At 34.9% G+C, this 27,161-nt stretch overlaps 1 protein-coding gene across 3 annotated transcripts in view; it reads right to left on the bottom strand.

Annotated features, from left to right (window-relative positions):
• Nucleotides 1-8,311: 8,311 nt before the first annotated feature.
• tafa5a (TAFA chemokine like family member 5a) overlaps nucleotides 8,312-27,161 on the bottom strand; it is a 735,510-nt gene continuing 716,660 nt past the window's right edge. For 2 of the 3 annotated variants that reach the window (XM_039761073.1, XM_039761074.1), the window contains exon 4: nucleotides 24,210-25,122. In XM_039761073.1, coding sequence (XP_039617007.1) covers nucleotides 25,006-25,122 — 117 coding nt within the window. In that variant the 3' untranslated portion in view covers nucleotides 24,210-25,005. Of the gene's footprint in view, nucleotides 9,359-24,209; nucleotides 25,123-27,161 lie in introns of those variants that run through there. The other variant, XM_039761075.1, reaches the window with a different exon arrangement.

Genomic DNA, 27,161 nt, shown 5'->3' on the forward strand with positions numbered 1-27,161 from the left:
TAAATACGCTAGGAAGTCAGTGAGTGTTTATGTTGCTTGTGTTCAAATACACATTTTGAAAAATAACTGTGGGGTCACCAAAGCAGGTAGAGGGGTGCGGTCCATTTCGTTAGGTACAGTACACAATAAAGTTTTCAGTTGTCACCATGCCGTGGTCGGGTGAGCATCGAGGCTTTGTAGTGGAGGCTTTTTTCAAAAAATGGCGAATCTGTAGCTGCGACGCAGAAATGTTCCCAGGTCGAGTGGTCTCCTTACGTGAGGTAGTTCCGCGGCCACCACGCTCGCTTGATTTAAGTCCCTGTGACTTTTTTCTGTGGGGGTTCCTCAAGGCAGAGGTTTTCAAACATCATCCTCGGTCCATGGACCAACTGAAGGAGGCTATTTAAGAAGAAATTGAAGGAATTTTGCCCGACATGCTAGTGAGAGTGATGGAAAACTTCCAAGAACAGCTCCAAATGTGTATCAGCCGTCAAGGCCACCATTTGGATGATATAATATTTTTAAAACTTAAAGTAAAAAAACTTTTTATATCTACATTTGGGAAATAAAAAGTTTTTGGTGATACCTCATAGCATTTTTTTTAATCCCCCTTTGAAATGTGGGAGTTATTTGTGCCGCACCCTGTATTATTTTTGGATTTTTAAACTTCTGGTTTGGTTTTTCTACATTGCCATTGGATTCTTGCATTGGGACTTTGCATCAAATTTTCTTATTGCTTCAGGCAATTCCTTTAGCATTTGGTGTTATAGGGAGCTTTCTTCTGTTATTAAACATTCTAGCAGAATAAATGTTTTTATTATACAAAGACCATGTGTTTGCCCTTATATCTAGAGGGGCATTGGCAGTTTATCCTCTTCTAGTGGGCACTTTTGACCATTTTGGGTTTGTCTTGTGTTTTTGGACTTTCAAGTCATAATAATGGACAAATGCTCTATATATAATTTGATCAAATATGTATTATGAAATACAAATGCTAAATCTAAAATATGTATATATTTTTTCACACATTTTATTTTGAAATAAAAAATATTTTTTAAGTATAGTTTACATATAAAAATTATCAAAACATTTCTTTAAAAATATTTTGCTTTCAAATGTTATTTTTTGGCACCACATTTATTATGTAAATGTTTATTAATGTTTACTTAAAGTGGACTAAGCAGGAGTTCAATCGAGAGATGTTGATGAAACAGATAACATCTACTTATTTTCTGATCAAAGTATTCCTATAGATGGAAATGACCCTGAAATGAGTAACTTCTTCAGGCTAATGTAGCTACAGATGGATGACTGCCTGATGTTAACTGTTGGCTAGAAGAGCTGAAGTACATGTCTCATGACATAATTAACGAACAGATCCAAATGATTTTGCTTGATGTTGTTAGAAAGGTTCTGTTGTCCATTCTTGATGGGTTTTTGCTGATAAAGCTAGAGATACAACAAACAAGAAACGGTAATTTTGTTTTGCTGAGTAGATGACATGTGTACCATTCACAAAGTTTTTTTTGGACTTTCCGGGCTTCCTAAAATTGATGCTTCAACAATTTTTGCTGTATTGTATTGTATGACATTTTGACAAACAGCAATGTATTGCCTGGTTTATGCAGGGGTCGGGCATATGACGGTATAGCAAACCTCTGTAGTTACCTAGGGCAGCAATGTTTAAATTGAAGAATTTAGTGGCCATTCATTTGGCACATTGTTTAAATTTTTGCCTACAGGAGACTGGGGAAAAAATCTGAGATGCAATGCACTTGATCAAATAGTCTCCAAATAGAATTCAAACATTGAACAACAAAAATGAATGTGGTCAGTCAGAACCTGTGAAACTTCTGTTCCACTTGATGGACAATGCAGACCACTGCAGTGAAATCAAGAATTGATAAATGACAGAAATCAGTGAAGAATCACATGATTGGTGCGGCAGGAACTCTGAGGGATATTTTGGTAATGCTTGACAAATTTAGGAAATTTTAAGCCTATGCATTGCACACGATGTATTTTCTCCAAATAAACAATTATCTAAGACATTACAGACAGTTAACATAACACTCTAGGAAGCATAAAGAGCAGTCGTTGTGACAAAGACCTTTATTTAGTGGCAGAGGTCAGATCACTAATTTAACAACTTCTTCAGGTCAGTAACTGAAGCTTCCAAAGATCTCACAGGTACTCAAGAGTTGCCAAGGCAACACATACACCCAAAAAGATTTGAAAATAGATTATAACACATTTTCCAAAACCCTGTTGATTATTATAGGAGACAGTACTTTGAAGTCTTGGGTTTAAGGGACTGTGAACTTTCAGAAATCTTAATTGATGTGTGTCCATATATATAGATAGAACCTTTCTCAAGTGAATTTGAGCAATGTTTCCAAAGAGTTTGTCCAGGAAATTGAGAAACAGAGGAACGTTTATGGGAAATTTGGAGATAACTGATTAATGTGAGTGCTGGTCCTAACTTTGTTATGAATATATTTATAAATTGTTATGAATTTACTATGATTGTTTTGCACTGTGTAGGTGCTAGGGAATCCATTCACAGACATTTCTCATTCCTGCATTCCCGGGAATGAAACTGCTGTAATTCCCGGGAAACCGGGTACGGCCCAACTCACATATATGGCGTGTAAAAATCGATCAAGAAATAACAGAGTTATAGTTGAAAATAATTAAGTGGCACAGTTTTTTTGGCCCACGGTGTATTGTGTTGCTCATTAATTCAATCAACAACAGACCAGCAGCAACAGTCTCCCGGCTTCCACTAAGACTGAACACAGTGCACTGGGAGGAGTCTGCACTCTGCAGCTCACGAATGCTGGGACGGGGTAGACTTCATTGGCGTCTGTCAGACAACAGCTTTGAACACCAGCTTGAAATTTCAATGTGTCAGTCTGTTGCATCCGCATTATCTGTGCCAAGAAACTTGCCATCACAGAATGATGACAAGAAACTGGATGCATCAGTAAAAGCTGAAATGGCAGTGTTTGAGAGCAATGGCAAGCGCGGGCGTTGTGTAGAACAAGTGTATCAGTATGTGATGACTGTGCCGCCTACTTCAGTGGAGGCACAGCATGCTTTCTCAGTGGCTAGCGTACTCTGCACGAAGGTGCGCTCTCGCATGGATGACCGCATGCTGGACATGTGTTTTCAACGCTCTTATTACTGCAACTAACTAGATCAGGGATGCCCAATACATTGATCGCGATTGACTAGTAGATCAGAAAGGTAGTGCAGGTAAATCGCGTTGCATTCAAAATTTTTTTTTTTTTTTAAAATGTTAGTCTATCATATATCCTCCCTATGGTATTTGCCACTTGATTGACATACAGGGCAGTCAGTCTCAAATCTCTTTTCTTCTAACACACTGGTCATCCCACATGCACCCATACAATCGGATTGTGATTCAGACTACGAATGCCATGAATGTAATTACCCCGATCTACATGCTGTGAAATAAACAAACCACACGTCATTGTGCAACGTAAAGAGGCTTCGACGCCAACGTCCGAGGTTCGATCCACGAGAGAGGGCGCAGTGAGTGTGTTTGCCTGATAAGCCGAGAATTAGGGCGAAACATGTATCTCATACTTTTTGCATTATTTGACGGTAAAACTATACAATAATATATACATATACTGTATACATATAATTTTTAATTTAGGTATATCATTTTGACCTGATCATTTTTTAAATAGCTCGCAAGCCGAAAGGTGTGGGCACCCCTGAACTGGATACATGTACTTATATGACAGCATGAACTGCTTGTAGATAAGGTTAGTCTTTTATTGGTGTCAACATATTGCAGTAGTTTTATTAAAAATAAGTGTTGGTCATTCTAAAACTGTTCACATGTGAGATGCCCATGCACTGTGTCATCCCCGGGAGCCTGGGATTCCCGAATTCCCGGGAATGGATAAACCCGTCCGGGAATGGATTCCCTAGTAGGTGCTAGTGGTTTGTGCTATTGCAAAGTGTTTCTTATTGTGTATGCCGAGTCATTGTTGAGAATATGATAGAGAGAAAGGAAATGATTAAAAGTTTTACTGCTTCTTGTCAGCAGGCATTTATTCATTTCCATTGTATGATGAATAATTTCTGTTTTTATGCTAATAAAGAGTTGTTATTTGCAGCAATTTCAAATTATTTTAATTATTATTATAACATTTCTGCTGGGCTGTGGTATATCTTGTAGTAGGCAGATCTGTAGCAATCAGCAATCTTTGTAAACAGTATGTAAACAGCAACATGTTTTCACTCTCTGGCACCATAAGTAGTGAATGTAAGTACCTTACCTCAAAACTTCTGTCTTCCTTACTGGAAAAATTTCATAAGACAGTTTACAACATAATCTACCAAACTCTAAGGTAAAGGAATCTGACTTATAAAACAAAGTAGAAACACTTGAGTTATCTATTGAAAAAATTAATGTAATAATTTTGTTTATCATATTTGATATTATTCTGTATTAAAATATATTTCTGTTCAAAAGGGCTACCTGCAGACTAAACAAATGTTTTGTTCCATCTAGATGCATTCATTCGAGAAGTGTTCAATTCTAATACGGGAGCCACCATTATTACAATCAGAAACAGATTGAGAGGCTTATGTTCTATTTGACTTCTAGTTTTGTTCTTTCTTCACTCTCCAAAGTAATATAAAGTGGCCAGAATGCTTGATTTACCTTTATCTGAAATTTATCTGGCAAGAGTTGTGATTAATAAAGTTGAAAAAACTTTAATTTGTGTCAATTATGGGCTTCCTATTATCACTTTTTTGATTAAAAGCAAACTGGTTCAGCAGAACAGACAAATGTGTAAATCACACAGCTTCCCGAACACAATTGATTAGTTTATTGTCCGTAAACCTGTGCTTGCTTACTGCAAATTGTCTTTTGCTTTAGAATGCATATTTTTTAACAAATTTCATACTTTGCTGAATCCACAGGCTTAACAGAGGATTTTTTGGTATCACTTTACGTTTTAAAATCATTTTTTCCACATTCTTTACTTTATATTGGGCAAATACTATAATATTTTGGTTTACATTGTTTTTGTTTAGTCTTTCACGGCATCTTGAAAAGCACACTAGGTGTACTAGGAGTACTATTTCCTTCCTGTACTCTCAGATGATAATTAGAAACATTCCATAAAGTCTAATCTGGCAGACTACCTGGAAAAGCTGCAAAGTTTTAATAGTGGAATCAGTGGTTTACAAATTCAACTTGGACTGTGATTTCAGCATGACAATATGTTAGGAAATGGTCCTTACTGTAGAAAGATACAAAGCATGACTGAAATGACGAAGTGGGTGAAGGGAGATCAAGCTTGATAGGCATATTTATCAGACATACTAAGATCAGTGAAGGAAATATTGATAAAAATTCTTAAAAACTAAACAAATGAAATTAACAGTTCTTTTTCTCCCCTCTTATTGTGTTCTTGCTTAATTAGCTATCACAGATGCAGTAAGATGGGGTGCAATGTTGTTTGGCTTTTTTGTTGGTTTCCTTTTACTGCATTCCTTTTCATTTTATCAATAACAGTTTGATCAGAAAAGTACTTGATCACTTAGAAGAGCACAATGTTTCAAGATCAGTCCCCCTATTTTCATGATAATGCATCGGCAAAACCTTGAACTTAACATAATGTTTCAGGGTATTATTGTTAAAAGACTTAAATTTAGTTCCCATATTTGCCTTCATTAGATGTATCTGCTGAGGCACCACATCCTTCTTCTTTGTGTGCTATGCTTTCAAAATGTGCTTAGCTTGTTCATGTCAGATTTTGGAGAGATAATTCATAACCAATTCTAGTAAATGTCCTTAGTAATTTTTATTTATAATTTTAGACACAATAGACAGATTTAAATTCATATCATAGTCAGACAGACCCTGCTAATATACATCGCTCAGCCTTTTCAAGTACTAAAACCAAAATGTATGTTAGGAGGTTCATCCATCCATCCATTATACAACCCGCTATATCCTAACTACGGGGGTCTGCTGGAGCCAATCCCAGCCAACACAGGGCGCAAGGCAGGAAATAAACCCTTGGTAGGGCACCAGCCCACCGCAAGGCATGCACACGCACACACACACACACCCACACACCAAGCACACACTAGGGACAATTTAGAATCGCCAATACATCTGCAGGTTCATCATTCTTATAATGACTAAAATATAAGGTGACAAATACTTACGACTGTGAACATATTTCTTGATATTGATGCAAAGCCTACAAGAATGAATGCTAGACAGAATATTTCTGAATTGTCCAGTTGGAGGATTATCTGTAGGGTGAATGGTATGCAAACCATTGGATAGACTACCACTACCTTTTAACATAGATTCATGTTAAGTAATTAAGGCACAGTCATGGTGGATGTTCAAGGTGCCTAGGTAAGTTGATTTAATGCTATTTTCAAATAAAATATAAGTGGTATATATGGGGAACATACGATCTATGTACTATGCTCGCATGCACATCTCTGTTTTTGCTTATATTAATTGTATAATGGTTTACACTTACAATGAACTAAAGCAAAACAAAAAAAAAAGCATTTCATCAAAATCTTTACCATTCCATCACAAAATGTATCAAATAATACTTATTCAGGTCTATTGGAAAAGGGCAGTTTGTTATAGCATTTTTATTATTATAAATGACGTTGAAAAAATGTAACCTGTTTTTGACATAAATACATTTTACAGACACATATACATACTTAAACACCATTTTCACTTACTGTCATTAACCAGGAAAATCTATTTTGGCTGAAAGGCAAAAAAAAAAAGAATTTCACTTGAAGAATTACAGAGTAATTTGACTAGATGCTGTTGACATCAGTACCCCTGGGACTTTTTGTCGTCTTAGCTGAAACTTGCTGCTGTGGAAGCACTGAGTAGAAAGCAAGCAATCAGGATTTAGGCTGCAAAGACAAAGCAAATTAAGTATCAGCTCCATGCTAAAAAGCCAAGCAGAAATGACAGCTCTTTAAGCAAATTAACAGCACTTAGCATGAACTCTGCTCTTTAATATACCAGTGAAATCTCACAAGCATATAGGCGTCACTTTCTTACTGTATTTAATTTAAGTGAGTCACTGCTGCTATTTAAGTCACAAAAAGTAATAGACATGCTGCATATTTGTTTTTACTGAAAGAATTTCTAACATTATTTAATATGGCAACAACAGAATTCTTTATAATGCATTCTTAATGTCCTCGTGAATATTTGGGCATAATTGAGAAAAAATTAAGGTACATATAATAAAAAAGTAAAAAAGGACAACTTACTTGTTCAATGAATTCTTTCCTGACACCTCACAAAACTAATAAAAGAAATTCAACAGAATAAACCAGGCATTGAACATATTATACAATTTGACTTAGGAGTGAAATAAGCTATATGCAGAGGACATTAGGTGATAATTATTAAGTGCTATATATCATACTATTTGTGAGCACTACAAACCTGATTAGGAATTAAACTCCAATGTGGCTGAAGGATGTAAGGGCTTGTTGTGTGGTCAAGATAAATAACCTGTAAATCTGACAGTAAATGTTCTGTACAGTTTGGGTATTTGTATAAAATAATCTGGAAGAAAAACTGTAATATTAGTCATTTTAACAGTTTGATATGAAAAAATGAAATTGCCATCAAAAGCATCATATAAGTGATCAATCACAAAAAAAAGTTTTAGATTTGTTAACGCTTTCAAAGAATAAAATCTTACATGCCTAAAGGCTTCAATTTCTCAATACTGCACAACCTAAGAAAAAAATACTCAGATCAATTCAGATATATGCCACTTTAGACCCCCGAGGTTATCCATTATTCCTGAACATTTTCATTGAAAAAGCAACATATTTGTGTTTTTGTCTCCCTTAAGAATTTAGCTTTGAAAAAACTGCTTATCCAACAGAAAGATTATTTTTTTTTTAAGTATTATTATCACTATGAGGTCTGTGTTGTGAAACACAAAAGCAAAACGCATTATATGAAAACAATTTCTGAAAACTTTTACATGCTACTGTACAATACATAAGACAAAACTGCTTTGAAACGGTGCAATGGTTCAATATATATTGATAAGAGTATAAAGAGGATTATTATTGTTTTTGTCTGTTGTTCTACAGAGTTCTTGGCAATCATGTCTTATATCCAAGGTTTCCCATTGGGTACAAAAAAAAAAAAAAATATATATATATATATATATATATATATATATATATATATATATATATATTTATCACCCACTTCAGTAACAACTGAAGTCAAAGAAAACAGAACACAATTTGTATCCACTTTTTATAACTGGTAGAGTGACCACATTATTTGTGTTAAATAAGGTTTTCTACAAAGGTACAACATATAAAACTGTTAAATATATAACTTTAGGCTTCTCCAAAATACATTTTTTTTATTTAAACTTTCAAACTGTAACTTTGTTTGTCTCCCGTAGTTAAAGTATATTCACCATAGGTCGTCATAGACATCCATGCTTATTGCAAATTGTCTGGCTGCAACCAATAAAAAATGGAATTGTGTGTGTGAATGTATGTCTGTATATATTGTGCGTATATTCATGTAAATACACACACAAATACACATATATAAAAAACACACATACACACACACTCAGTAATACATTGGTGATCAAACAATAATTAAAAGGTTCTCCATAAAAATCATGTGAAATGTTATGACTTTTATTTTTGTTGCTCTATCAGAGACTTCATATCATTTTCAGCCCCGTTAATTCAGGAACCACCAGCTGTCCAGAAAGGTCAATCAGAATTTTAATCAAGAAATAATTCCTTGAGATGTATGCATGTTATTTAGCTTTGTTCACAAAAAGACTACAGAGCCCACTTCAACATGTTCTTTTTTTGTCTTTGGTCTGTAATAATACTAAATGTGAGAAAATAAGTTAGCTCCACAGAACTATGCAAACAAGATATTGTCCATTTTTCCTGTACTCATTTCGTGCAGTGATCAGCGTCCACTGATAAAGATGTCAGTAAGTCAGACTCTTTATGTCCAAAGAGAGAATGTCAATCCGAGATCAACAGAATGAACAGTTTGACATCACATTTGCCCAGTTCTGCCTTATAGTTTATTTTAAGCTGGGCCTTGGATATTTATACCACTTGGTCCTGTAATCCAACGGGCGTTGAGCAGCTTAATTTCAGCATCAAGAATTAAGTTACTTTGTGCGAAACAGACAGAGACAGTGGAGCAGATGACATGGAACAGATGATCCACGGTGGTGAAAGTTGACTAAAGTAAGTGGTTCACAGAGTCTAAACCGTTCTTAATGAAGATTCTCTTTTGTTACGTTTGTCAGGAGACCTGTAAATCATAAAAACAAAGGAGGTAAACAGTTTGCTTCACTAAAATTCTCTTTTAATGTGTCATGATGCTATCAATACACTATATTTTTCAATTTACACTATAAAGATAGTACAGTACATCCAGAAATAACAAATGGTAATGTTCCTTTACGAAGGCAAGTCTGAAAATCTCACAGCATGTACTAAACTAATCAAGACAAATATGTCAGTAACATTAAATGATTCAATTAATTGGATTGCTTTAAAATATAACTATTGATGTTAGGTTTTGGAAATAATAGCCAATTGAACTTCTTTTTAATATAAATTTTACTTCTCAGACACCAGAATAACACATTTTGATACCAATATATGTTATTAGTAGAAATCACTTCATATGGGCAAAGGAGCTGCCTTTAGCAAAACTGGTTTGCAATACAAAGTCAATTGTTGATGGCAAAACATTACTAACTTCGATATTATGTTTAATTCCTTTTTGAAATACTTTTTTATCACATTTACAAAAATAACTTAATAAAATATAAATATGTATTGGACAGTCAAGGGGAAAATTACTATACCTCATTAGGAAATGTACATTATCACTGAATTACACAAAACAACATTCAAAATAATTGTTAAAAAGGAGAGCAGAATCCCTTGATAAACCACATGTTACACAAGTTCTCGAGTCACTGTGTTAGTTGTTCTCATTAAACAGCCCAATTTCCGGACGTCCAAACAGCCTCAAGTTGAACATTGTTTTTTATTCTGCATTGCTGAATTCCAGTGCTATTTATACTTCTAAAACAAACTTTGGAGCAAAGTGGATAATTGGGATCATTCATGATTTGCTGACAATTTTTATGACAAGGTGTTCATATATGTTCTACAGATTTCTTAAAAATAAAATCATTAAAGCGTATATAAAAACAGGTTCCATGTAAGTCACAAACTTCTATATTGTGTATTTAATAACATTACCTTGTAGGAACAAATAAAACTCATTAAACTCCTGATCTATTAATTTTCAGGCAATTTGCAGTTTTTAAAACTTTTAATATGGCATATTACTCCATTTTGGGAGTTTTAATGCATCGGCATTCCATTTTGTCAAACTTGTAATATAGTTGTATCTTCAAAACCGAAGCATCTTTATTCAGCAAACATCATTAGCAGCACAATTTAAGCAATTATATTTGTGAAAACTACAATTATGTTTTAACTGATGCATACTATAATTGCACACATAATTGAGTGATTGTTTTACTAGTTTATCTTTTTTCTGTTACAGCACACCTGTGGCAAAAAAAATGTACAAGCATGTAAAACAGCAGTAATAATTAAAATTTTCCTGTTGAAATGAGCCTTAAGAAGGCACTTAAAAAATCTTCTAATAATTCACAGTTACAGCATTGTCAAAGTCTTCCATTTGTCTCTTTACCTAAGGCAGTTGTCCAATTTTAACGTATTTAAACTATATTATTTCTTATCGTGCAAATAAGCTTTTCCTTTTGCTTCATAAAAGCATTCAGTTATTTGCCTGATACCCCACAGCAGCTGATTCATTTATTTTTTACTGCTGGTGCTATTTTTAAAGTAATATTATAAATTAATATTAATTAAACCTAAAAATCAATTGCAATGGTAAACAAACTATTATAAATATGACATAAATTATATAATGTAATATTTAAATAATTATGTTATTAACAGTGTGAGAAAACACACACTGAACATTAAATTGAATTTTTGGTAAATACATAAATAGACAATTCCCCCTAATTAAATGAATAACACAGCATGGAAAATACTATTCTTCTATAAATGATATTCTCAGTATTATTCTGTGAGCAATCGTGCAATGCTAAAATATAATATCAGGCATTTTTTTTGCAGGTGATCTCTTATTAAATTTAATTTAGTGCAGCATGTGTGGGTAAAGCAGTCAAAAGTAAAATAGCATGTTGCACATGCAAGAATAAGACTCTGTAATCATTTTACATAAACCCCAATTAGACTGAAATAACTTCCAATCACTTTAGCCACTGCATGAAATGAACTTCCATTTTTAAGGTTAAGATCCATGTTATATTAGTTTTCACACATAAGTGGGTGTGTTTTGTGCTATCAAGAGTCTTGACGGTAGATTACAATTTCATGCTTGTTAAAGCTGAGAATAATGTGATCTCTACTGCCCTCTAGTGAAGCAGCTGTAATTAAAGATGAATTAACACAAATAATGAAAAGTACAAATCTTTTAAAGATAGCTCTTGTCATAGAAAATTTAAAATGCAAATGAATCTCTCCTTAGGCTAAGGCAGACATTAATTCCTGCTGCATTCATTACAGAGGTGCATATTTTGCCTCACAAAATGACTGACTTTCAGCCATCATTCTGATTCCTTTATTGCACAATTTATCTGAGACTTTGATAGTAAAAAATAAAACAATCCAGTGACGCTCATTGTCAGCATTGTTACAAAAATCAAAAACAGATCAAAACAGAATTACATGAATCTCTCTAACATACGATTTTTTCAACTTTTTGATGCTCCACAGATTTAAATTTTATTTACACAGTTTGACAAAAGGAATTCTATTTGATTTTCTGTGTATTTAATAATAATGTATCTGGAGGTTCACAAACAATCCAGTGTTTCATTTTGGGGTTTTTTGAATTATGCCTTTTTCAGGGAACCACTATACTTGCTTGCACTATGCATTTATATTTATCTTAAAAGCAAACTGAAATGTACCATACAGTCTCCATATCAAATAGTTTCTTCAAGGTGTACTTTAACCAATTACAATGCAACAGAGTTTATTTTACTTTTGGTAAAATCTTTGAGTTATTGGATTTAACCTGCAAACCTGCGCTTCCCAGTCCAGCTCCCCAGCAGCTAGGTGACAGTGTTGGCTTATGGGATCAGGCATTTACCTCATATATACCAAATATAATGCTGATGTATTGCTCGTGTCACAGAAAAGCAATTAATTCTGTATCAGGAAGAAGCATGTGCTAAACACTTGAAAGTCATATGCAATTTCACCTTCCTATGTTATTTTGTCATGAGATAGTGATGAGATAACCTTTCCACTGTAATCCATTTATTTTTATACCTATTAGCAGTCCCTAGATACACCTAAATGTAACCCATCAATATGTTAAAGATATTCTATTAAACTGTTTGGCAGCTATTTAGTTTGCTTTTAAATTATTCAGTTTGCATAAAAGAGATATTGAAAATAAATTGCACTTTAACAAAAGCCCTCACAGACAGTGCATGTAAATGAAAAGGAAACAAGCAGATAAAAAAAAAGAGATTATTCTTAAATTTAAAGCCACTATATAAATAAATTTACAACATATTTATTGCAATTCCGTCATGATAGACATAATAATAAAGTAGCAAACTAACTGAAATAAAGACCTGAAAAGCAAAAAATTAAATAATAAAAACATCCCAGAAACAGAAAACAAGAGGACTAATGAAAAGAGAGATAGACTGCAAGACAGAACGTCTAACTAGTCTCTCTGACACTTCTGCTCAAGGGTACAAAGGAATAGCAATCAAATACCCTTCATTCTAATTGAAACAGAGAATCTGACACATGAGTACTCAATATCAGTTTTCATAGGGCCTCAAGAGCAGCAAGCAATGCGTATTTATACAAGCAGCACATGTAATCTGTTCTCAAGACATGGACAATGATTGACAGAAAGACTGTTAATCCCTTTCAAAAGAAATGAACCTGTCTTTTTGAAGACACATACTGCAAAAGGCTGTCTTCCTAATTGTCTATAACCTGTTAGCCTTTTCTCTGCCACTTGCTAGGTTACAAGAAGTCATGTGGCTTCCTCATGTACCGCCTACAACCAAGGGGCTTCAAAATAAACAATGTGTTATACACAGAGTCAGTCCCACCTATAAGCGTAATTGCAGTTGTTAATGTAAAAACTAAATTCAGAGAAAAACAAGGTGATTAAAACATTAAGTCAGTAATTTTGAGAAAAAAAAACCCCTTAAAGTGTTGTTTAAGCTTCACAAAAGAAAAAGAAATGAGAAAGCTACACAAATCAATAACTACTTGTAACCAGCAGTAAAGTTCTTACATTGAAGCCCATTGGAGAACCAAAGGCAGTGATGACAATATTTAACACCTCTAAACTGCTCATAAGGAGTTAAAGTGAAACATTGCCAGGTTTACGAGACCTTTTTGTTGTACCCATACTTACTCATGGCTTTATCAAAGAACATTTAAAATTTTCAGCATTACCAGCTTTATAAAACCTTAGTTAACCACTACTAAGGACTATGAAGAATAAAATCACATAATTTTTAGCAGAAAGTATACCAAGTACAATGTTTATATATTAAAATATAACATAACAAGAATCACAATTTTATCGTGAAGAAATGTTTATTATTGATGCCATATATTACCCTGTTGCCTCTCAAAACATTCCAAAGTATGCATTACAGGATGACTGTTTCAAACATCGTCTTTATTTTGATAAAGAAGAGCTTCTTGATTTCCACCATTCATTTTACATTGTATTGTAGCTTGCTCTTTCTTCTTTAAAGTGTATACCTCACTGACCCGATGCGTTTGGTTAGTGTTCATTTCATGCAGAAGCTGTTGAATCAGTATTAACAAATATCAAATTGCCGATTTAATTATAAAAAGAAAGCTCTGGAGGGTGTGATGAGGTTGCTAGCCACTGGCCATCAGAGGGTGCTCTATGGGGTTATGTTCAGGAGAGAAAGCAGGCCAAGGCAACCCCTTCACGCCATTATTATTCAAGACTGTTGTGACCATAATAACTGTGTGTGGCCTGGTATTGTCCTCCAACTGGACCACATTTTCAGAGGATGCCTTGTTTGTTTCAAGACCAGCAGAATGCAGACCGTCCTTCACTATTCTGTCACTGATGCCTGCATTGTGTTCCCCAGAAATTCCATCAGCAAATGATTTCTAAACTGGACAAGTAAGATATGTTGGTTCTGCTCTGGATGTCTTGGAGGGTCACCCGTTTTTCTGAAACCTGCCAGGTAGAACACACTGGAGCAGCTTAACAATGACATACCATGTGCTTGCAGCATGCCAATGGCCCTTTGCCTTGCCTTTGGCGATATCTGAGGCATTACAGAATACCTGGAAAATTGACCAAACATGTTATTTACCGTGCTGTGACCTAAGCTTTTTAAATGTGAGCTGACTGAATATTGCTTCACCTAGACTTTGTTGTCTAGTTGTGATGCCTTTCATTTAATACAAGTTTACAACTTTATGTTAAAGTACACAAACTTAGTTTACTAAATTTTTTCAAACATATATACAGTATATATACTGTATACACACACACACTGTATGTATGTACAGTATATTTATACTGAAAAAGATTTCAAAAACTGAATGCATGAATGGATATTTAAATTATGCCTCTCTGATTTGTTTCAGTCCATATTTTCTTTTGTGCAAAATACACCTGTCAGCACATTACCACAATTATCATTCAGCATCTACAAATGACAAATGCTCTAAATTCTATATATGTTCAAATGACATAATAAATTAAACAAATTAAAACAAGCTTCTTTACCAGCTCACATGAATGCTTTATTGTTTTTCTTTTATTACTGCCTTCTAAGAACAGAAATTCAAAATAGCCATATTTCAAATGCAGAACAGGGTGGGTAGTTCAGAGGTTAAAAAAAATCCTAAAATGATGGAGATCAGGGTTTCACTATCAATTTAAACACAGTGCGACCTTGAATGCACTACTTAACCTGATCTTGCTGCATTCTTCAGAGTGTAACTGAAAATTGATTGTCTGTCATAAATAAATCTCCAGCATATTTATATCTACGAAATGCTTTACAATTTTTTAGAGGACAAATTATATAACATACCTTTAACTATTGGTGTATACAGTGATTAAACAAACAAGTTCCATAAGAACAAACACTCACTTGTACCATGCTATTTTTATCATCATACTCCTTTGAACAGTGTAATGTATTGCCTTTATTATCAGTTGCAGTACAACCATCAATATTAAAATTTTGAAAAAAGTATCTAAAACATTAAAATAGTTTTATGCAAACATATTTAAAAATAATTCATGTTTTATGTCACCAAAAATGTTAAATGTGAAATCATGTATTAATTTACCCTTTATCACAATCACCTTCTAAATGTGCATATGTGAACGCTCCTAGCAAATGACACTGAAGCATGTTAATCAAACTCATACTGTACATTTACAATCACAATGCTAATTGGCTGGTAGTGCAGCCTCACCCCTGATGCATGAGACAGCAGAACCAGCAGTATCTGGCTGCATAATGCATTTGAGAGTGCAAGATCATGTATCACATTATAGTGCCTCTCCTCTGTGTTTTTTGGGACTAGGAAATTTGTGTAGCACATGTCATGATGTGACTGCTGAAAAAATTAATTGTACAAGCCATATGAAACACTGAGGGTTCAGACAGTTACTTTATCAATAAGCCAGCCAACACATACAGAACCATCACGTCTGTCAAAGCTACTTTGCCTCGAAATAAATGAATGATGGGTTGACCCATGCGACTGAGATACAATGTTTTCAGTCTCATCCTGGCATCACAGATGACTTCTGTGTTGATGGAATGTAACTGCTCAGTGTTAGCAAACTATAGCAAACTGTTTTACACGCTACATACAGCAATTCGCATCCGTGACAAACACGCATCTTCTTAGATACTCCTGCACTTTGTACACACTCCCCTCCCACCGTGGTCGGGTGTCTTGGTGGATTATATATAGAAAGGCAGCCAAAACCGCACAGAGCAATGAAAAGTCTACGTGAGTCACAGGTGCATCTGGACTGTACAAAAACGACACATGAGCAGGCAGTGTATATTGAACGAGAAATCAGCAGACTAGCATGACGGAGGGAGCGGAGTGGATGTCCTTCACCTCTCCTTCCATTCCACCCTGAGCGCTGCACGGACGATTGTGTGTTGGTTCGTTCCGTGCATTGGTTAAAACCCAATGAAGGAAGCAGTCTTTAAAAACCAATAAGCCCTGTGCCTCTGTTTCATTACCGTCTCACCTGCTTCACCAATGCAGGCCCCACAGCAGCCAACCGGGTAACCAAAGTCTTTGGGTTCGGGGGGAGTATGGTTACAAAGCTGAAACTTAAAGGAATTGACGGAAGGGCACCACCAGGTGTGGAGCCTTTCACTTCATTTGACTCAACACGGGAAACCTCACCCGGCCCGGACACAGACAGGATTGACAGATTGATAGCTCTTTTTCGATTCTGTGGGTGGTGGTGCATGGCAGTTCTTAGTTGGTGGAGCGATTTGGCTGGTTATTTCCGAAAACGAACGAGACTCCCGCCTGCTAAATAGTTACATGACCCAACAGCGGTCAGCGTCCAAATTCTAAGAGGGACAAGTGGCTTTCAGCCACGTGAGATTGAGCATTAACAGTTCTGTGATGCACTTGTATGTCCGGTACTGCACACGCGCTACACTGAATGGATCAACGTGTGTCTACCCAGCGTGGGTAAGCTGTTGAACCCAATTCGTGATGGAGACCGTGGCTTCCAATTGTTCCCCACGAACAAGAAATTCCCAGTACGTGCGGGTCATACGCTCGCACTGATTACATCCCTGCCCTTTGCAAAGCTCCCCATGGTCGGGTGACTTTGTGGATTATATATAAAAAAAAGCTGCCGGAACCACAAAGAACAATGAAAAATCAACGTGGAAACCGACTGAGGCGGTGTTTGGAAAATTAACAGTCAACGTGACTCACAGGTGCGTGTGGACTGTACACAGACGAAAGCGACTCAGGTAGGGAGTTGGGGGCGTGTACATAAGCGGGCAGTGCATACTGAACGAGCGCCGTTTAACCCTGTCCTTCGCTTTGGAAGAAGTCAGTCACGGACAATTGTATGTTGGTTCGTAGCGTGCATTGTTGCAATGTTACTTTTCTTGGTGGTTTATTAAATTACGGATTTTTCAAATGTTTATTTTTTCCACTGTGCTGAAAAATCATTTAAAAAGCGGCCTGATTATGTGGCGTATGCTACGGCGCGGGGTTGGCTAGTGTTTTATAAATGAGGACACTGCCCCTTTTATCTCACTGCTAGACTGGTCCTAGGGCTAGACACCCTTAACTAATAAACTGAAAGTGCTGAACTCAAAACCTGATGTAGAAAAACCTTTAAACTACCAAAAAAAATAATATATCACCTAAACAGACAACTTAGTAAATTTAACGAAGCCAAGACATCATGTCAATGCTTCTTTGTAATTTGAGTTTAAATACTGTTATTGCTTGAGGCTTGGTTCAAGCTAAAATTCACTGAAGTCCTAAACGCGTATATATGCCAGTGCTTGTGAATGTCTGAGTAGTGCTTTGGCTGTTTTTGGTATTAGCTTTAAAAAATTTTAAAAGTGTGAAGTTGAACAGTTGGAATTCACCCAAAATGTAATCTGCTCTTAAGACTGAGAAATTAAAAAAGAATATATGAAATAAGGAGAAATTAAAAAAGAATTGTATTAATATGTATGCATTAATATGTATGTATGTATTAAAATGCAGAGTTAAGTCTACTTGGCCTGCCTAATAATCGTCTCTCCTCTCTCCATATATGTCAAAAATGTATGCTATTTCTCAGTTCTTGCTTAATGAGCTTCCCATGACAAACCAAACCTCTTGCAGTCTGGTCATGTGACTTTCAAAAAACATCTCTTCACAAAGCATTTCAAGATTGACTATGCTTTGTATCTTTCTGCTGTCTCTGGACATCTAAGGCTTGTCCCGATCTATTAATGGTCAACTTACTGTACGTCTTTTATATTATTTAAAGTATAATCCAATCTATTAGTTTATGATTGAGCCTAAGAACAGACAGCACTAATACAGTTTTTGTGATCAGAGCTAAATTTCATTCTTTATTGTCTGCTAGCATTGCGCAACCACTCAAATGTGTTGTATGCGTACTTTATAATGTGCAATACAGAGTTAAAAATATGAAAAGGTACCTGGGAAACAGCATGATTGTTTTTAGCATAAGCTCAAAAAAACTCACCAAGTACTAAAAAAAATGCATCCAAGAGTGTATGCTTTGTTGTAAATACGTCCATTCACCATTAATGACTTTAAAATTTACCTTACTTTTTGTTCATCATTAACAAACAATAAAAACGTTTAAAAAAAAACATTGAAAAGAACCTAGAACCTAATTCAGGATAATCATTTTAGGAATCAGAAAAATTAGCTGTGGAATGCAAGAACATAAGAAAGCTAATATATGAGGGAAGGCTATTCAGTCTATCAAACTTGATTGACTAATGGATACGGTAGGTTGTTTCCATGAGATTTTTTAAAGCCATGGTACCCACTTTAACTGAATGTTCTAGATTCCTACAAAGTACAACCCACAGATGCTAAGGTATGTCTGGCTGTTACGATTGTGAATTATCTGACTGGATTCAAAAAGTGAATACTTAGAGAATCCTAATATGTATGGGAAATGAAATGATTTTTAAAAGGTGTAGTTTCTATGAACTTAACAAGCATTGAAATAACCTTCTTTCTAAATTTCACAGTTAAACAAAACTGATGCCATTAAGAGTTTTCTGACAGATTAGAGATGCAATCAAATCAATAGGACTGACTGTCATTAAATGAAGAAACTGGTTTGAAGGACCAGGGTTATCCACCTCTGGTTTATCAGTTTCTTTCAAGCTGTCCTTATCAAACAGATTAAAAAGCATAGTGTAGAGTCTGACAAAAATATTAACATTTTGGCCTAAACCAAAAATTATGACACTGTTTAACAAAATTTTTAAACAAAATTGAAAACATACTTCAGGGTTTTGAAGTAGCATTGGCTGAATCTAAAACAAAAAATGAAACCTCATTCATAATTTAGTCCAACATTCAAACAGAACAAAAAAATGTACAAATAATCTGTATTTTGAACATGTAAAAATAAGAAAAAAGAAATGCTGGAAGAAACAGATTGCTCCCACTGAGTTTCTCAGGAGCATCTAGTTTACAATAAAAACTGCAGTGTTTGACAAAGAATTACCTGTGTGAACTTCACATAGCATCATTTCATGTTTTGCTTTCATTTTTTTTATGACATTTTATTGAATATTTTTATTTCTCAGCTAGAACTACCTGTCTTTTCTGTAAAATAGAAGCAGGTATTCCATCAGTTAACTTTATTAAATGTTAATGCTAAAAATAATTTTTAATCCAGGAGTAATATTTTAATTATCCACTTAATGCTGTGCAGTAGTGCAACTTGTCTCTGTACTCCATATATTTTTTCAGAACAATTTTACTGTTAATGCCAATGATATACCTATGCTTACAATTATAAACCAAACAAACGACATTTAATTTAAAATACAAAAATATGAATACTACAAATAGTTCAAATAATGAATAAAGCTAAAATAACTATATATATTTCACTGACTCTTTTTTTATGAAAGGGGCAGTTAATGGGTTGAAATGTCACGACGTTAATTTTTGCAATTAATATTAATGCCCATATGATTTAGCACCCATAAATAATCTTTTCACAACTGCACTATATTCTGCAGTTGGCCTTTTAAATACAAGTTTAAGATATTCAGTCTTGGAGAAGCAAAAATGAACAGCTGGGTTCTCATCTTAAGGCAAGCAAGGCAGATGACATTAATATCAGTTGAGGTTTGGTAATTGATCTTTTCCACACTCCTGTGTTTCACATTCACCGGTCATTATCTTTGCTCTGTTTAATTTGGATATGAAAATATTCCGAATCACTGACTGTGCGAATGCACATTAGAAGTAAATGGAAAAAAAACAAACAGTTTTTAACTGTGCAATGTAAATGCTTTGGGGCCTCTCACTGACAAGATCCATTTTCATCCCTGTAAACATTCTAAAAGCACTTCTTTAGAAGCAGTAATAGTTTGATTTTCTAAAGTAATATTGTTTGCTAAGGGGAGAGATTCCCTTCCAGCTGCTGGATCTGTGATCAGGATTTTTTTTTACCATTCTTTTAATGGCAGTTTTCCGCTTTTCCTGCTGGCTGCACATCAAAGACTAAATGCAAAGATCAGAGTTTGTTGATTTTAAAACCAGCATCTAAATGATTTGGGCAGCGTGAAGAAAAATGCTGAAAATAACTATAAATTATATCATCATATAAAGTGCTTTTTCACAAAATATTGAAGTATACACAAATATATCTCTTTCATCTTTGATGCCAGATGCCAGTGTGTGTATTACACACCTGGGACTCAAATGTACAGGTGGAACAGAGGATGTGCTCAAATGTACAGTAACTGCTGTCAGGCAGGTGCATTACCACTTAAGAGAAGATAAAAAATGCTTGCAAGGGATCATTATAAACTGATGTTCTTCACATTTGTTACTGTACATGCAGCCCATCATGCAAACGAAATAAATGTGGTTTGCATTAAAAAGTAATCACATTAAATCTAAAGTGAATGGAAGGTCAGTTATTAACAGTGCATGATGCATGTTATTTCCAAGTGAAACAAGTGGCCATTTTCCCCTGGCAAACTAAAAGGAGATAAACTGATTGATAGGTTGATTCATTACATGCCTGTAGCCTATTATATACCTGTCTGCACATTAAAGTTAAATTGCTGTAAATAAAGTATTTAAAGGAGAAGGTCAGCAATTTTATCTGTTCATACTAGGGTAGAATGCTGATATATAGCTTCTGAAGACTAAGATGAAAATAAAGCTTAATTATAATATACAGTAGATCAAAATATAATTGGAAGACAGTAACAGGTAGAAAAACAGTGGGTAGTAACAAAAAAAAAACATGTATAGTACTACAAGTTGAACCCTGGATGTATTATACAGAAAGGTAAGGCCACAAAAAGGAGCTATGTGTAAAATGCACAGCACTTGTAAACTGAATATATTAGTGTTTAAGACACCAATAAAAAAAGATATGATAAATTATAAATTATATTTGAAAAAGACAATTAGAACATGTCTATAAACAACAACTGCCTTACCTTAGGCCTTTTCTTGTTTAAGTATACTTCAATTTTAAAATGAACACATTAAATTATACATGCAGTGAATGGTCTCAACTGTGAGCTTAAAATAATCTTTAGTAGGATACTGGAATAGGGGCTGTTTAATTAGGCTGTATAAGAACTTATTTCAGCATTATTGCTGACTAAAGTATCAATATAGTAGCACTATCATGTCCCTTATAATATCATAAATGGCAATTAACCACCCAAAATGGGAACAGTTTAGAACAGAGAATAATTATGCTTTTACTTTGTACTAATTAAAGACCTATTGGTGCCTTATTGCTGCCTAAACATGATACATTAACATCACAATATGCATCATTATAAGTGGTAATTGGCCATAAATAAGAATATACTAAACTCTCAGATGCTACAGTCACTATTCTTAAGCTTTACCCAGAATTTCTAGAAAGTCTATATCAGCAGTTATAGAGTTGTCTTAATGTTGAAACTACATATAAAAGGTTAAAGTCAGGGGTTTCAGAATCAGTTCCTTTTGTGGATTTGAAATTGGTCACAGCTTATGATAATTAAATTGTGTATTCAGTGTATATTATGGGAATAAAAACTAAAAACAGATTTGCCCAAAACAGAATTGAATTTTATTTTCACTTCTCCTTGTTGGAAAGTTCATTTTTTATTTTGTTCATTCGATTTTTAAAAACATTTGTCACTCCTGCTATACAAAGGCTGAAGCTTTTACCCCGATTGCCTGAGGATTCTATAGTGTATACACTTGTTGAAAAAATTAGAACAATTTTGATGACACACTTTGATTTGTTGGTAGGCAAGTCTTCCTCATGCTGTCTTTGTATTATTATTTTCTCTCATATATTCATTTATTAAAACATAATTGTTATAATTTAAAACATTAAATGATTCACATTTAAAAGTTAGAATATCTCAAAATATGCAATTTGACACAAACATCTAGAGCATATAAATTCCAATGTTCTTTACTGCCTTACTTTATACTCTACTTACATACTGAGTGATGTCTTCTTTACGTCCAACTGCTCATTCTGTGTTACTGACTGCTCAAACAGGGTCCAGACAATGGCTCTTTTAACAAGGATTTAAGTGAATTGTGTGTGTTGATACAAAAAAATGTGCAAAACTAAATGCTTTAAGCACAACATGTTAGAGAGCATCAGCCACACGAGGACATGTAAATCAGAGAACTGTAACCACATTCAGATCTTCACAAATTTCAATGTCTAAAGTGTATAGAAAAATGGGTCAGTACACAACAAATGTTCATCCAGCTGAGATGAAACGCACATCTTTGATCAAAGGGACTAATGAATGGTGCAATGATTTTACAAGAGTAACACAGACAGTTAAGAAACAGGTTTGTAAAAAGAGTGGTGTTGAAAAGACTTAACATTTTCAAGTTCAGTAAAAACAATTTAGAATTGTGAAGGGCAGGAAATTAATTTGCATCAGGTAAAAGGCATGAAACGGTCTTGGATGGAGCAGTAGTGCATTTGATAAAAGGTGGGATATCAGATTAAACATTTTGGTGAACACTATGATAAAAGAGTTATGGAAGTGCATTTCACAACTGAGTTTTTTGCTCTTTAGTTAAAAACTAGAGTATTTCTAGCTAAGGAATGCAAGCACTGGATGCTGCTGACTGGAAAAACATGCCCTGGCCTGATAAATTGAACTTCTGATTCATGCTGATAGGACAAGGTAATTTCATATCTCTAGGAGTTAAATCATCTTGTCAAATATTATATGGATTTTTACATTAGTGTTTAGTGAATTTTGACCACTAATATAAATAAACATCCTTTCTAAACACTAGTTTTAAACCCATCTATTTTCTTAATCTACTTAATGTCCTCTTAATTGTGGAGAAGTTGAAGGCAGAGTAGAAAGAAAATTGAATTGTACTGTGGTCAAGAAATTCATCTAAACATGTGATGAACAAAGTAAATCACACAGTAAAAGTCCCCCAGGCCAGAATGAATCCGAGAATCAAAACTCAGTCAAACAGTGATCACATCTCCTCCACAGTCAATGGTGTTATACTGTATTTACAATGCACAGACACCCATTCTTTGGAGGATACATCCTACACTTATTCCCACTGGGCCAATTTCAACTTACCAATTAACCTAAAAGACAAATATATGTTTCATGTTAAAAATACTGTCCTAGAAAGTAGGTGTTTTCCAGTTGGGATTGTGCTTCCTCTTAATTGCATCTGTTTCTGAAGAGTCCACTCCTCCATTAACTTTGGCATTCAATGCATATTGACACCCACAAGAAATTCTATAAACATTTGATTTCTACCTTGATTCTACAAGGCCTGTCACATTTTATGATAACAATGTTAATTTTCAAATCTAAATTAATTGGCTTGTGGTACCATTCCACCCAAAAAGGTTGCCAATCCTGTTTACCTAATTTACCTAATTTATTTATTCCATGTCTCTATGATTTTTTTTACAAAATTTGCGTTAAACACATTTTTATCTGTGTTCTCATGTTCTTGCTAAAGAATTTAGTTTAAGTAACAGCTTGGATCCACTGGACTATCTCCCTTCATACCTTCAATCCCACCTCTTACTCTCTAATTGCCTAAATTGAAGATGTTCAAATCCTTCAATCTCTCTTCATAGCTCATTCCTCGTAGTCCCAGAATTTCTCTCTTGGCTTACTCTAGTGCTGCTATGTGGTTTTGTGTAATATAAAGACCATAATATTGTCAAATCTGTGCCCATTAAGTCTTGAAGGCATTCAGCATATTAAAAACACAGCAAGCCGTTTTTAATTTTCTTTATTTAATGATTATATTTATACTTGAAAGCTTAAAAAAAAATGCAACACCAATGTTTAAGATCTTTTTATTCTACATATTTTCAAACCAGCCTTTACAGACACACTACAGGCTTTTCCTACCATAATATACAGAAAATATGCCATATATCATGATGTTATTTTCTTTTTGTGTTTTAATTACAGTTGAGTCAGCACATGCAAAACAAATATGTTGTTTGTAGAATGCATGGACCTGTAAAGATTAAAGGCACTCATCACAATGCACCATTTGACAAAGCCCAATATTTCAGCCAAGTAGTAGGCTCAGATGGCCAAAAGTCATTCTGTAACAGCATCAGGTATAGATAACAAAATATAACCACTGACCAGCAGGACCAGTAAAACTATCTCTGTCTCCTTTGGAATGCATTATGATGCCAGAAAATCAGGTTTGCACACATATTTGTAGTAGATGGCCAGTTGTCTTCAGATTTCTCAAGCACAGGTGATCTGTGATTTTACCCATATCACAAAACAAGAACAATTCCACATCTGCAATGAAGCGTGATCTTCTCAAAATCTTTCTTTTGTTCATTTGCCCCATGAGAAAGGGAATGCATTGGGAATGAGATGACAGATGATGCTGGAGAGAAACTGAGTTTTATATGAATGTTATTTTCCCTTAGCATCAGACTAAGTGATTACTGGCAAGGTTGTAGCAATGTGGGGTGGGACACTTCTACTAACAATCTCAGAGTCATCTAGTGGTTATTAATGGCAGTCTCACTGTGCACAAAAATGTGGATCAAGTCTTGAGATCAGTCCTGCTTCCTCTGCTGTCTTCCAGGAACAAATGTCCTTGTAGCCAGGGTTCGATGTTTATGTCAGTCTCTGCAGCATCGACATTGTACATGTCTGCAGGCTGGAAAGTGGATACAACAAGCACTGAGAATCTTGATTTGAAGTTAATATTCATTATAATATTTTGTAATACTGGAATTACTGTATATTCAGCAGTAACAAAGGGCTTTCATTTTCACAGTATTTAAAATTATAAATACTTTATTATGAATTCTTAATGTTCTGCAGTTAAGTACTACTAGGATAATTTTACTACTTCAAAGTATTTTGCCAATAAGCTGGATAAAGCACGTTGTACATTTTATTAGAAAAAACAGTATTTTTTAGGTATTTTTTAAAAGTTTAATGCAAATTAAATGTAAACTGATTAAAACACATGAAGAACATAGATCTGACAGCAAAATACTGCCCATGTGGCATTTGGACTTATTCACTGTTAGCCATTTTTTATCCATCTGAACTGAATCAAACTAAAACACCTGTTATGCTTCTCATAGAGCATTTAGCGCTTTTTCTAGCCTCTCTAATACTGCAACTCCAGGGAACCTCACAATGAAAGATCCATGGCAACATATTTAAGATCATAATTTAAAAGAATACGCCTAATTGATGTGTCCTCTTTTAAATTAATTTGTGCTACATGATAGGTGTTATTTTACAGTTCTATTAACACTTTTTCTTTTAAAAGTGATATGAGCTGATGCATGTGTGCAGAGCTCAGAATGGGGGCGACAGGCAGTACACGTGGGCACAGGTGCGAGGTGATAATCTTTCCCTCACTAGGCTTGATTGGTTTTATATGTTTGATCATCATTTTAGCCAGTTTTCTCCCAGATACTTCCATTTTAAAAATTGTTTTAAATACATTTGGACACAGTGGCATGGCAGGATTTTAAAATTTAGTCATCACTACTGTTGTAAATGGCTATCACTGCTTGAAATGACTGTTTTTTTTATTTATCATTCATGTATGACTACAAAACCCTGTTTTTAGCAGCCATTAATCCACTGCCTTAATGGTAAACTCTCTTAGCTCTGTTTTAAATAATTATGTTTAAATAGTTTTAAGAATGACACAAGTATTGGTTTTCACAAAGTCTGCTGCTTCAGTGTTTCTAGATCTTTTTGTCAGATGATTCTATGGTATAATGAAGTATACTTACAAGCATTTCATATGTTTCAAAGGATTTTATTGACAATTACATTAAGTTTTGTAAAAGAGTCAATATCTGCAGTGTTGGCTCTTCTTTTTCAAGACCTCTGCAATTCACCCTGGCATGCTGTCAGTCAACTTCTGGGACAAATCCTGACTGATGGTAGCCCATTTTTGCATAATTAATGCTTAGAGTTTGTCAGATTTTGTGGGTTTTTGTTTGTTCACCTGCCTCTTGAGGATTTGACCACAAGTTCTCAATGGGATTAAGGTCTGGGGAGTTTCCTGTCAATGGACCCAAAATTTCGATGTTTTGTTCTTTGAGCCACTTAGTTATCAATTTTGCCTTATGACACAGTGCTCCATGATGCTGGAAAAGGTATAGTTCATCACCAAACTGTTCTTGTATGGTTGGGAGAAGTTGCTCTCGGAGGATGTTTTGGTACCATTCTTTATTCATGGCTGTATCCTTAGGAAAAATTGTGAGTGAGCCCACTCCCATGGCTGAGAGGCAACCCCACACATGAATGGTCTCAGGATGCTTTATTGTTGGCATGACAAAGGACTGATGGTAGCGCTCACCTTTTCTTCTCCGAAAAAAAGATGCCCCAAACATTCGGAAAGGGGATTAATCAGAGAGAAAGACTTTACCCCAGTCCTCAGCAGTCCAATCCCTGTACCTTTTACAGACTATCAGTCTGTCCCTGGTATTTTTCTTGGAGAGAAGTTGCTTCTTTGTTGCCCTTCTTGACACCAGGCAATCCTCCAAAAGTCTTCACCTCACTGTGTGTGCAGATGCATTCACACCTGCCTGCTGCCATTCCTGAGCAAGCTCTGCACTGGTGGTGCCCCGATCCCGAGCCATGAATAATGAATGGTACCACAATGTTCTCCGAAAGCAACTTCTCCCAACTATTCAGGAACAATTTGCTGATGAGCAATGACTT

The sequence above is a fragment of the Polypterus senegalus genome, chromosome 8 (genome assembly GCF_016835505.1).
Source record: "Polypterus senegalus isolate Bchr_013 chromosome 8, ASM1683550v1, whole genome shotgun sequence".
Taxonomy (NCBI): Eukaryota; Metazoa; Chordata; class Cladistia; order Polypteriformes; family Polypteridae; genus Polypterus; species Polypterus senegalus.